Source organism: Entelurus aequoreus, linkage group LG17 (assembly GCF_033978785.1).
Source record: "Entelurus aequoreus isolate RoL-2023_Sb linkage group LG17, RoL_Eaeq_v1.1, whole genome shotgun sequence".
In the NCBI taxonomy this organism is placed as follows: Eukaryota; Metazoa; Chordata; class Actinopteri; order Syngnathiformes; family Syngnathidae; genus Entelurus; species Entelurus aequoreus.
The window spans coordinates 6,417,660-6,432,851 of NC_084747.1; the positions used below are offsets into that span (position 1 = coordinate 6,417,660).

A 15,192-nucleotide genomic window follows, 5' to 3' on the forward strand; every position below is an offset into this window, starting at 1 on the left:
ATAGGTGCATAGAGGCTCATTTCCAGCAACTATCATTCCAGTGTTCTAATGGTACAATGTGTTTGCTCATTGGCTCAGAAGGCTAATTGATGATTAGAAAACCCTTGTGCAATCATATTCACACATCTGAAAACAGTTTAGCTCTGACCTTCCTTTGAGCAGATTGAGTTTCTGGAGCATCACATTTGTGGGGTCAATTAAACGCTCAAAATGGCCAGAAAAAGAGAACTTTCATCTGAAACTCGACAGTCTATTCTTGTTCTTAGAAATGAAGGCTATTCCACAAAATTGTTTGGGTGACCCCAAACTTTTGAACGGTAGTGTATGTTGACCACATTAACCCTGCTACGCCATTGTTTACAAATTTGGTAAATAAATAACCAAAAAAGATATATTTTGTTGTTTTCTTACTGTACTGAAAATTAACCGAACCGTGACCTCTAAACCGAGGTACGTACCGAACCGAAATTTTGGTGTACCGTTACACCCCTAGATGATGTACCTTTTCAGAATGAAGGCGTAGGCTGCCTTAGCCAAGATGTCAGCACGGAGAAAAGTGGATAACGAGTGTAAAATGTTCCAAGAGAAATGGAGTGCTTACTATTTATTCACAGAGATAACCTACAGTATGTGATTGGTGTGTCATCAACACAAGTGAAATATAATATTTCGGTGGTACTATGAGACCAAAAATAGGACATCTTGCAAGCACAACCGATATAAGATTTATTCAATATTTGTTTAGTTCCAAATGCCTCTGACTTGTATTTTGTACGTGTAAAAATATTAAAGAAATCCAAGGTAACTAATACATTTTGTAAATGTATTTATTAGAGATGTCCAATAATTGCTTTTAAATGTAAAATCGGAAATTATCGGTATCTGTTTCAAAAAGTAAAATCTATGACTTTTTAAAACGCAGCTGTACGGAGTGGTACACGGACGTAGGGAGAAGTACAGAGCGCCAATAAACCTTAAAGGCACTGCCTTTGCGTGCCGGTCCAATCACATAATATCTACGGCTTTTCACACACACACACACACACACACACACAAGTGAATGCAAGCCATATTTGGTCAACAGCCATACAGGTCACACTGAGGGTGACCGTATAAACAACTTTAACACTGTTACAAATATGCGCCACACTGTGAACCCACACCAAACAAGAATGACAAACACATTTCGGGAGAACATCCAGCACCCCCTGCGACCTCAAAAGGGACAAGCGGTAGAAAATGGATAGATGGAACATGTATTGTGGCCAAACAGCTCAATTTCTGTTTCATCTGACATCGTGAGTGAGTTTGAGTGAGTTTGAGTTTATTTCAAAAAGGAGTAGTTGGCGACTTGTCCAGGGTGTATCCCGCCTTCCGCGCGATTGTAGCTGAGATAGGCTCCAGCCCCCCCGAAAGGAATAAGCGGTAGAAAATGGATGGATGGACATCACATGGACAATGACTTTCTTGGTTCTCGTCCAACTCTGGCTTCTTCCCAGTCTTACTTACTCCTTTGCAAAGTTGCAAACACACCACAGATGTCACACTGACCCCTAGTGGAGTCCTCCCGGAACTACATTGTAAAATTCCTTTTTTTTACGCCTGGCTTCACCCTAATGTTGTTGTTTTTTTTTAAATTTCTTATAACAATCTTCCATTAACGTAACTTTATTTTATTTTAGTCAACTCACGTTTGTTGTACAGGTTTCATATGCCCTAAGAATTTGCCCCAGTTCACCGTCTACCATGAATCGATTAGCGTGGACCCCGACTTAAACAAATTTAAAAACTTATTCGGGTGGTACCATTTAGTGGTCAATTGTACGGAATATGTACTGTACTGTGCAATCTACTAATAAACGTTTCAATTAATCAATCTTTCCCCGACGAAATAGGAACTTAACGCACTGTGACGATGTTGTCCGACGGAACTGAATAATGAGCGGACCACCAACAGACGGTTCATCAATGGAGAATCGACGACTGTGAGCGTGTTGTGATTTTATCGGCTTTAAGGAGCAAAACACATTGTTTGACCCGCCATGGACCGCAGCAGGTCCCCAAAGAGAGGAAGTCAAGTTGACAAAAGCGACAAGAAGAAGAAACGAAGGAGATCTTCGTCGTCGTCCTCGTCTTCATCCAGCAGCGCAAGTGCGAGCAGAGCGAAGAAGAAGACAACATCGCACAAAAGTCCAGGTTGGTGCAGACTAAATAACTTATTACTTCTACAACTACAACTATACATCACTTAAATCATGTATTATTACTTCTACAACTACAACTATACATCACTTAAATCATGTATTATTACTTCTACAACTACAACTATACATCACTTAAATCATGTATTATTACTTCTACAACTACAACTATACATCACTTAAATCATGTATTATTACTTATACAACTACAACTATACATCACTTAAATCATGTATTATTACTTATACAACTACAACTATACCTCACTTAAATCATGTATTATTACTTATACAACTACAACTATACATCACTTAAATCATGTATTATTACTTCTACAACTACAACTATACATCACTTAAATCATGTATTATTACTTCTACAACTACAACTATACATCACTTAAATCATGTATTATTACTTCTACAACTACAACTATACATCACTTAAATCATGTATTATTACTTCTACAACTACAACTATACATCACTTAAATCATGTATTATTACTTCTACAACTACAACTATACATCACTTAAATCATGTATTATTACTTATACAACTACAACTATACATCACTTAAATCATGTATTATTACTTATACAACTACAACTATACATCACTTAAATCATGTATTATTACTTATACAACTACAACTATACATCACTTAAATCATGCATTATTACTTATACAACTACAACTATACATCACTTAAATCATGTATTATTACTTATACAACTACAACTATACATCACTTAAATCATGTATTATTACTTATACAACTACAACTGTACATCACTTAAATCATGTATTATTACTTATACAACTACAACTATACATCAATTAAATCATGTATTATTACTTATACAACTACAACTATACATCACTTAAATCATGTATTATTACGTATACAACTACAACTATACATCACTTAAATCATGTATTATTACTTATACAACTACAACTATACATCACTTAAATCATGTATTATTACATATAAAACTACAACTATACATCACTTAAATCATGTATTATTACTTATACAACTACAACTATACATCACTTAAATCATGTATTATTACTTCTACAACTACAACTATACATCAATTAAATCATGTATTATTACTTATACAACTACAACTATACATCACTTAAATCATGTATTATTACATATACAACTACAACTATACATCACTTAAATCATGTATTATTACTTATACAACTACAACTATACATCACTTAAATCATGTATTATTACATATAAAACTACAACTATACATCACTTAAATCATGTATTATTACTTATACAACTACAACTATACATCACTTAAATCATGTATTATTACTTCTACAACTACAACTATACATCACTTAAATCATGTATTATTACATATACAACTACAACTATACATCACTTAAATCATGTATTATTACTTCTACAACTACAACTATACATCACTTAAATCATGTATTATTACTTCTACAACTACAACTATACATCACTTAAATCATGTATTATTACTTCTACAACTACAACTATACATCACTTAAATCATGTATTATTACTTCTACAACTACAACTATACATCACTTAAATCATGTATTATTACATATACAACTACAACTATACATCACTTAAATCATGTATTATTACTTATACAACTACAACTATACATCACTTAAATCATGTATTATTACTTATACAACTACAACTATACATCAATTAAATCATGTATTATTACTTATACAACTACAACTATACATCACTTAAATCATGTATTATTACATATACAACTACAACTATACATCACTTAAATCATGTATTATTACTTATACAACTACAACTATACATCACTTAAATCATGTATTATTACATATAAAACTACAACTATACATCACTTAAATCATGTATTATTACTTATACAACTACAACTATACATCACTTAAATCATGTATTATTACTTCTACAACTACAACTATACATCAATTAAATCATGTATTATTACTTATACAACTACAACTATACATCACTTAAATCATGTATTATTACTTCTACAACTACAACTATACCTCACTTAAATCATGTATTATTACTTATACAACTACAACTATACATCACTTAAATCATGTATTATTACTTCTACAACTACAACTATACATCACTTAAATCATGTATTATTACATATACAACTACAACTATACATCACTTAAATCATGTATTATTACTTATACAACTACAACTATACATCACTTAAATCATGTATTATTACTTCTACAACTACAACTATACATCACTTAAATCATGTATTATTACATATACAACTACAACTATACATCACTTAAATCATGTATTATTACTTCTACAACTACAACTATACATCACTTAAATCATGTATTATTACTTCTACAACTACAACTATACATCACTTAAATCATGTATTATTACTTCTACAACTACAACTATACATCACTTAAATCATGTATTATTACTTGTACAACTACAACTATACATCACTTAAATCATGTATTATTACTTATACAACTACAACTATACCTCACTTAAATCATGTATTATTACTTATACAACTACAACTATACATCACTTAAATCATGTATTATTACTTCTACAACTACAACTATACATCACTTAAATCATGTATTATTACTTCTACAACTATACATCACTTAAATCATGTATTATTACTTCTACAACTATACATCACTTAAATCATGTATTATTACTTCTACAACTACAACTATACATCACTTAAATCATGTATTATTACTTATACAACTACAACTATACATCACTTAAATCATGTATTATTACTTATACAACTACAACTATACATCACTTAAATCATGTATTATTACTTCTACAACTACAACTATACATCACTTAAATCATGTATTATTACTTCTACAACTATACATCACTTAAATCATGTATTATTACTTCTACAACTATACATCACTTAAATCATGTATTATTACTTCTACAACTATACATCACTTAAATCATGTATTATTACTTCTACAACTATACATCACTTAAATCATGTATTATTACTTCTACAACTACAACTATACATCACTTAAATCATGTATTATTACTTCTACAACTACAACTATACATCACTTAAATCATGTATTATTACTTCTACAACTACAACTATACATCACTTAAATCATGTATTATTACTTCTACAACTACAACTATACATCACTTAAATCATGTATTATTACTTCTACAACTACAACTATACATCACTTAAATCATGTATTATTACTTAAACAACTACAACTATACATCACTTAAATCATGTATTATTACTTCTACAACTACAACTATACATCAATTAAATCATGTATTATTACTTATACAACTACAACTATACATCACTTAAATCATGTATTATTACATATACAACTACAACTATACATCACTTAAATCATGTATTATTACTTATACAACTACAACTATACATCACTTAAATCATGTATTATTACTTATACAACTACAACTATACATCACTTAAATCATGTATTATTACATATACAACTACAACTATACATCACTTAAATCATGTATTATTACTTCTACAACTACAACTATACATCACTTAAATCATGTATTATTACTTCTACAACTACAACTATACATCACTTAAATCATGTATTATTACTTCTACAACTACAACTATACATCACTTAAATCATGTATTATTACTTGTACAACTACAACTATACATCACTTAAATCATGTATTATTACTTATACAACTACAACTATACCTCACTTAAATCATGTATTATTACTTATACAACTACAACTATACATCACTTAAATCATGTATTATTACTTCTACAACTACAACTATACATCACTTAAATCATGTATTATTACTTCTACAACTATACATCACTTAAATCATGTATTATTACTTCTACAACTATACATCACTTAAATCATGTATTATTACTTCTACAACTACAACTATACATCACTTAAATCATGTATTATTACTTATACAACTACAACTATACATCACTTAAATCATGTATTATTACTTCTACAACTACAACTATACATCACTTAAATCATGTATTATTACTTCTACAACTACAACTATACATCACTTAAATCATGTATTATTACTTCTACAACTATACATCACTTAAATCATGTATTATTACTTCTACAACTATACATCACTTAAATCATGTATTATTACTTCTACAACTACAACTATACATCACTTAAATCATGTATTATTACTTCTACAACTATACATCACTTAAATCATGTATTATTACTTCTACAACTATACATCACTTAAATCATGTATTATTACTTCTACAACTACAACTATACATCACTTAAATCATGTATTATTACTTATACAACTACAACTATACATCACTTAAATCATGTATTATTACTTCTACAACTACAACTATACATCACTTAAATCATGTATTATTACTTCTACAACTACAACTATACATCACTTAAATCATGTATTATTACTTCTACAACTATACATCACTTAAATCATGTATTATTACTTCTACAACTATACATCACTTAAATCATGTATTATTACTTCTACAACTACAACTATACATCACTTAAATCATGTATTATTACTTATACAACTACAACTATACATCACTTAAATCATGTATTATTACTTCTACAACTACAACTATACATCACTTAAATCATGTATTATTACTTCTACAACTACAACTATACATCACTTAAATCATGTATTATTACTTCTACAACTACAACTATACATCACTTAAATCATGTATTATTACTTCTACAACTACAACTATACATCACTTAAATCATGTATTATTACTTAAACAACTACAACTATACATCACTTAAATCATGTATTATTACTTATACAACTACAACTATACATCACTTAAATCATGTATTATTACTTTTACAACTACAACTATACATCACTTAAATCATGTATTATTACTTATACAACTACAACTATACATCACTTAAATCATGTATTATTACTTCTACAACTACAACTATACATCACTTAAATCATGTATTATTACTTATACAACTACAACTGTACATCACTTAAATCATGTATTATTACTTATACAACTACAACTATACATCAATTAAATCATGTATTATTACTTATACAACTACAACTATACATCAATTAAATCATGTATTATTACTTATACAACTACAACTATACATCACTTAAATCATGTATTATTACTTATACAACTACAACTATACATCACTTAAATCATGTATTATTACTTATACAACTACAACTATACATCACTTAAATCATGTATTATTACTTATACAACTACAACTATACATCACTTAAATCATGTATTATTACTTATACAACTACAACTATACATCACTTAAATCATGTATTATTACTTATACAACTACAACTATACATCACTTAAATCATGTATTATTACATATACAACTACAACTATACATCACTTAAATCATGTATTATTACTTATACAACTACAACTGTACATCACTTAAATCATGTATTATTACTTATACAACTACAACTATACATCAATTAAATCATGTATTATTACTTATACAACTACAACTATACATCAATTAAATCATGTATTATTACTTATACAACTACAACTATACATCACTTAAATCATGTATTATTACTTATACAACTACAACTATACATCACTTAAATCATGTATTATTACTTATACAACTACAACTATACATCACTTAAATCATGTATTATTACTTATACAACTACAACTATACATCACTTAAATCATGCATTATTACTTATACAACTACAACTATACATCACTTAAATCATGTATTATTACTTATACAACTACAACTATACATCACTTAAATCATGTATTATTACTTATACAACTACAACTGTACATCACTTAAATCATGTATTATTACTTATACAACTACAACTATACATCAATTAAATCATGTATTATTACTTATACAACTACAACTATACATCACTTAAATCATGTATTATTACGTATACAACTACAACTATACATCACTTAAATCATGTATTATTACTTATACAACTACAACTATACATCACTTAAATCATGTATTATTACATATAAAACTACAACTATACATCACTTAAATCATGTATTATTACTTATACAACTACAACTATACATCACTTAAATCATGTATTATTACTTCTACAACTACAACTATACATCAATTAAATCATGTATTATTACTTATACAACTACAACTATACATCACTTAAATCATGTATTATTACATATACAACTACAACTATACATCACTTAAATCATGTATTATTACTTATACAACTACAACTATACATCACTTAAATCATGTATTATTACATATACAACTACAACTATACATCACTTAAATCATGTATTATTACTTATACAACTACAACTATACATCACTTAAATCATGTATTATTACTTCTACAACTACAACTATACATCACTTAAATCATGTATTATTACATATACAACTACAACTATACATCACTTAAATCATGTATTATTACTTCTACAACTACAACTATACATCACTTAAATCATGTATTATTACTTCTACAACTACAACTATACATCACTTAAATCATGTATTATTACTTCTACAACTACAACTATACATCACTTAAATCATGTATTATTACTTCTACAACTACAACTATACATCACTTAAATCATGTATTATTACATATACAACTACAACTATACATCACTTAAATCATGTATTATTACTTATACAACTACAACTATACATCACTTAAATCATGTATTATTACTTATACAACTACAACTATACATCAATTAAATCATGTATTATTACTTATACAACTACAACTATACATCACTTAAATCATGTATTATTACATATACAACTACAACTATACATCACTTAAATCATGTATTATTACTTATACAACTACAACTATACATCACTTAAATCATGTATTATTACATATAAAACTACAACTATACATCACTTAAATCATGTATTATTACTTATACAACTACAACTATACATCACTTAAATCATGTATTATTACTTCTACAACTACAACTATACATCAATTAAATCATGTATTATTACTTATACAACTACAACTATACATCACTTAAATCATGTATTATTACTTCTACAACTACAACTATACCTCACTTAAATCATGTATTATTACTTATACAACTACAACTATACATCACTTAAATCATGTATTATTACTTCTACAACTACAACTATACATCACTTAAATCATGTATTATTACATATACAACTACAACTATACATCACTTAAATCATGTATTATTACTTATACAACTACAACTATACATCACTTAAATCATGTATTATTACTTCTACAACTACAACTATACATCACTTAAATCATGTATTATTACATATACAACTACAACTATACATCACTTAAATCATGTATTATTACTTCTACAACTACAACTATACATCACTTAAATCATGTATTATTACTTCTACAACTACAACTATACATCACTTAAATCATGTATTATTACTTCTACAACTACAACTATACATCACTTAAATCATGTATTATTACTTGTACAACTACAACTATACATCACTTAAATCATGTATTATTACTTATACAACTACAACTATACCTCACTTAAATCATGTATTATTACTTATACAACTACAACTATACATCACTTAAATCATGTATTATTACTTCTACAACTACAACTATACATCACTTAAATCATGTATTATTACTTCTACAACTATACATCACTTAAATCATGTATTATTACTTCTACAACTATACATCACTTAAATCATGTATTATTACTTCTACAACTACAACTATACATCACTTAAATCATGTATTATTACTTATACAACTACAACTATACATCACTTAAATCATGTATTATTACTTATACAACTACAACTATACATCACTTAAATCATGTATTATTACTTCTACAACTACAACTATACATCACTTAAATCATGTATTATTACTTCTACAACTACAACTATACATCACTTAAATCATGTATTATTACTTCTACAACTATACATCACTTAAATCATGTATTATTACTTCTACAACTATACATCACTTAAATCATGTATTATTACTTCTACAACTATACATCACTTAAATCATGTATTATTACTTCTACAACTACAACTATACATCACTTAAATCATGTATTATTACTTCTACAACTACAACTATACATCACTTAAATCATGTATTATTACTTCTACAACTACAACTATACATCACTTAAATCATGTATTATTACTTCTACAACTACAACTATACATCACTTAAATCATGTATTATTACTTCTACAACTACAACTATACATCACTTAAATCATGTATTATTACTTAAACAACTACAACTATACATCACTTAAATCATGTATTATAACTTCTACAACTACAACTATACATCAATTAAATCATGTATTATTACTTATACAACTACAACTATACATCACTTAAATCATGTATTATTACATATACAACTACAACTATACATCACTTAAATCATGTATTATTACTTATACAACTACAACTATACATCACTTAAATCATGTATTATTACTTCTACAACTACAACTATACATCACTTAAATCATGTATTATTACATATACAACTACAACTATACATCACTTAAATCATGTATTATTACTTCTACAACTACAACTATACATCACTTAAATCATGTATTATTACTTCTACAACTACAACTATACATCACTTAAATCATGTATTATTACTTCTACAACTACAACTATACATCACTTAAATCATGTATTATTACTTGTACAACTACAACTATACATCACTTAAATCATGTATTATTACTTATACAACTACAACTATACCTCACTTAAATCATGTATTATTACTTATACAACTACAACTATACATCACTTAAATCATGTATTATTACTTCTACAACTACAACTATACATCACTTAAATCATGTATTATTACTTCTACAACTACAACTATACATCACTTAAATCATGTATTATTACTTCTACAACTATACATCACTTAAATCATGTATTATTACTTCTACAACTATACATCACTTAAATCATGTATTATTACTTCTACAACTACAACTATACATCACTTAAATCATGTATTATTACTTCTACAACTATACATCACTTAAATCATGTATTATTACTTCTACAACTATACATCACTTAAATCATGTATTATTACTTCTACAACTACAACTATACATCACTTAAATCATGTATTATTACTTATACAACTACAACTATACATCACTTAAATCATGTATTATTACTTCTACAACTACAACTATACATCACTTAAATCATGTATTATTACTTCTACAACTACAACTATACATCACTTAAATCATGTATTATTACTTCTACAACTATACATCACTTAAATCATGTATTATTACTTCTACAACTATACATCACTTAAATCATGTATTATTACTTCTACAACTACAACTATACATCACTTAAATCATGTATTATTACTTATACAACTACAACTATACATCACTTAAATCATGTATTATTACTTCTACAACTACAACTATACATCACTTAAATCATGTATTATTACTTCTACAACTACAACTATACATCACTTAAATCATGTATTATTACTTCTACAACTACAACTATACATCACTTAAATCATGTATTATTACTTCTACAACTACAACTATACATCACTTAAATCATGTATTATTACTTAAACAACTACAACTATACATCACTTAAATCATGTATTATTACTTATACAACTACAACTATACATCACTTAAATCATGTATTATTACTTTTACAACTACAACTATACATCACTTAAATCATGTATTATTACTTATACAACTACAACTATACATCACTTAAATCATGTATTATTACTTATACAACTACAACTATACATCACTTAAATCATGTATTATTACATATACAACTACAACTATACATCACTTAAATCATGTATTATTACTTATACAACTACAACTGTACATCACTTAAATCATGTATTATTACTTATACAACTACAACTATACATCAATTAAATCATGTATTATTACTTATACAACTACAACTATACATCAATTAAATCATGTATTATTACTTATACAACTACAACTATACATCACTTAAATCATGTATTATTACTTATACAACTACAACTATACATCACTTAAATCATGTATTATTACTTATACAACTACAACTATACATCACTTAAATCATGTATTATTACTTATACAACTACAACTATACATCACTTAAATCATGCATTATTACTTATACAACTACAACTATACATCACTTAAATCATGTATTATTACTTATACAACTACAACTATACATCACTTAAATCATGTATTATTACTTATACAACTACAACTGTACATCACTTAAATCATGTATTATTACTTATACAACTACAACTATACATCAATTAAATCATGTATTATTACTTATACAACTACAACTATACATCACTTAAATCATGTATTATTACGTATACAACTACAACTATACATCACTTAAATCATGTATTATTACTTATACAACTACAACTATACATCACTTAAATCATGTATTATTACATATAAAACTACAACTATACATCACTTAAATCATGTATTATTACTTATACAACTACAACTATACATCACTTAAATCATGTATTATTACTTCTACAACTACAACTATACATCAATTAAATCATGTATTATTACTTATACAACTACAACTATACATCACTTAAATCATGTATTATTACATATACAACTACAACTATACATCACTTAAATCATGTATTATTACTTATACAACTACAACTATACATCACTTAAATCATGTATTATTACATATACAACTACAACTATACATCACTTAAATCATGTATTATTACTTATACAACTACAACTATACATCACTTAAATCATGTATTATTACTTCTACAACTACAACTATACATCACTTAAATCATGTATTATTACATATACAACTACAACTATACATCACTTAAATCATGTATTATTACTTCTACAACTACAACTATACATCACTTAAATCATGTATTATTACTTCTACAACTACAACTATACATCACTTAAATCATGTATTATTACTTCTACAACTACAACTATACATCACTTAAATCATGTATTATTACTTCTACAACTACAACTATACATCACTTAAATCATGTATTATTACATATACAACTACAACTATACATCACTTAAATCATGTATTATTACTTATACAACTACAACTATACATCACTTAAATCATGTATTATTACTTATACAACTACAACTATACATCAATTAAATCATGTATTATTACTTATACAACTACAACTATACATCACTTAAATCATGTATTATTACATATACAACTACAACTATACATCACTTAAATCATGTATTATTACTTATACAACTACAACTATACATCACTTAAATCATGTATTATTACATATAAAACTACAACTATACATCACTTAAATCATGTATTATTACTTATACAACTACAACTATACATCACTTAAATCATGTATTATTACTTCTACAACTACAACTATACATCAATTAAATCATGTATTATTACTTATACAACTACAACTATACATCACTTAAATCATGTATTATTACTTCTACAACTACAACTATACCTCACTTAAATCATGTATTATTACTTATACAACTACAACTATACATCACTTAAATCATGTATTATTACTTCTACAACTACAACTATACATCACTTAAATCATGTATTATTACATATACAACTACAACTATACATCACTTAAATCATGTATTATTACTTATACAACTACAACTATACATCACTTAAATCATGTATTATTACTTCTACAACTACAACTATACATCACTTAAATCATGTATTATTACATATACAACTACAACTATACATCACTTAAATCATGTATTATTACTTCTACAACTACAACTATACATCACTTAAATCATGTATTATTACTTCTACAACTACAACTATACATCACTTAAATCATGTATTATTACTTCTACAACTACAACTATACATCACTTAAATCATGTATTATTACTTGTACAACTACAACTATACATCACTTAAATCATGTATTATTACTTATACAACTACAACTATACCTCACTTAAATCATGTATTATTACTTATACAACTACAACTATACATCACTTAAATCATGTATTATTACTTCTACAACTACAACTATACATCACTTAAATCATGTATTATTACTTCTACAACTATACATCACTTAAATCATGTATTATTACTTCTACAACTATACATCACTTAAATCATGTATTATTACTTCTACAACTACAACTATACATCACTTAAATCATGTATTATTACTTATACAACTACAACTATACATCACTTAAATCATGTATTATTACTTATACAACTACAACTATACATCACTTAAATCATGTATTATTACTTCTACAACTACAACTATACATCACTTAAATCATGTATTATTACTTCTACAACTACAACTATACATCACTTAAATCATGTATTATTACTTCTACAACTATACATCACTTAAATCATGTATTATTACTTCTACAACTATACATCACTTAAATCATGTATTATTACTTCTACAACTATACATCACTTAAATCATGTATTATTACTTCTACAACTACAACTATACATCACTTAAATCATGTATTATTACTTCTACAACTACAACTATACATCACTTAAATCATGTATTATTACTTCTACAACTACAACTATACATCACTTAAATCATGTATTATTACTTCTACAACTACAACTATACATCACTTAAATCATGTATTATTACTTAAACAACTACAACTATACATCACTTAAATCATGTA

The 15,192-nt window shown here is 26.2% G+C and overlaps 1 protein-coding gene across 1 annotated transcript in view; it reads left to right on the forward strand.

Annotated features, from left to right (window-relative positions):
• The first annotated feature begins 1,937 nt into the window (after positions 1-1,937).
• Positions 1,938-15,192, forward strand: part of arl6ip4 (ADP-ribosylation factor-like 6 interacting protein 4) — a 28,837-nt gene continuing 15,582 nt past the window's right edge. The window contains exons 1-2 of the mRNA XM_062024507.1: positions 1,938-1,985; positions 2,057-2,196. Of these exons, the coding sequence (XP_061880491.1) occupies positions 1,939-1,985; positions 2,057-2,196 (187 nt within the window). The 5' untranslated portion in view covers position 1,938. The remainder of the gene's footprint in view (positions 1,986-2,056; positions 2,197-15,192) is intronic.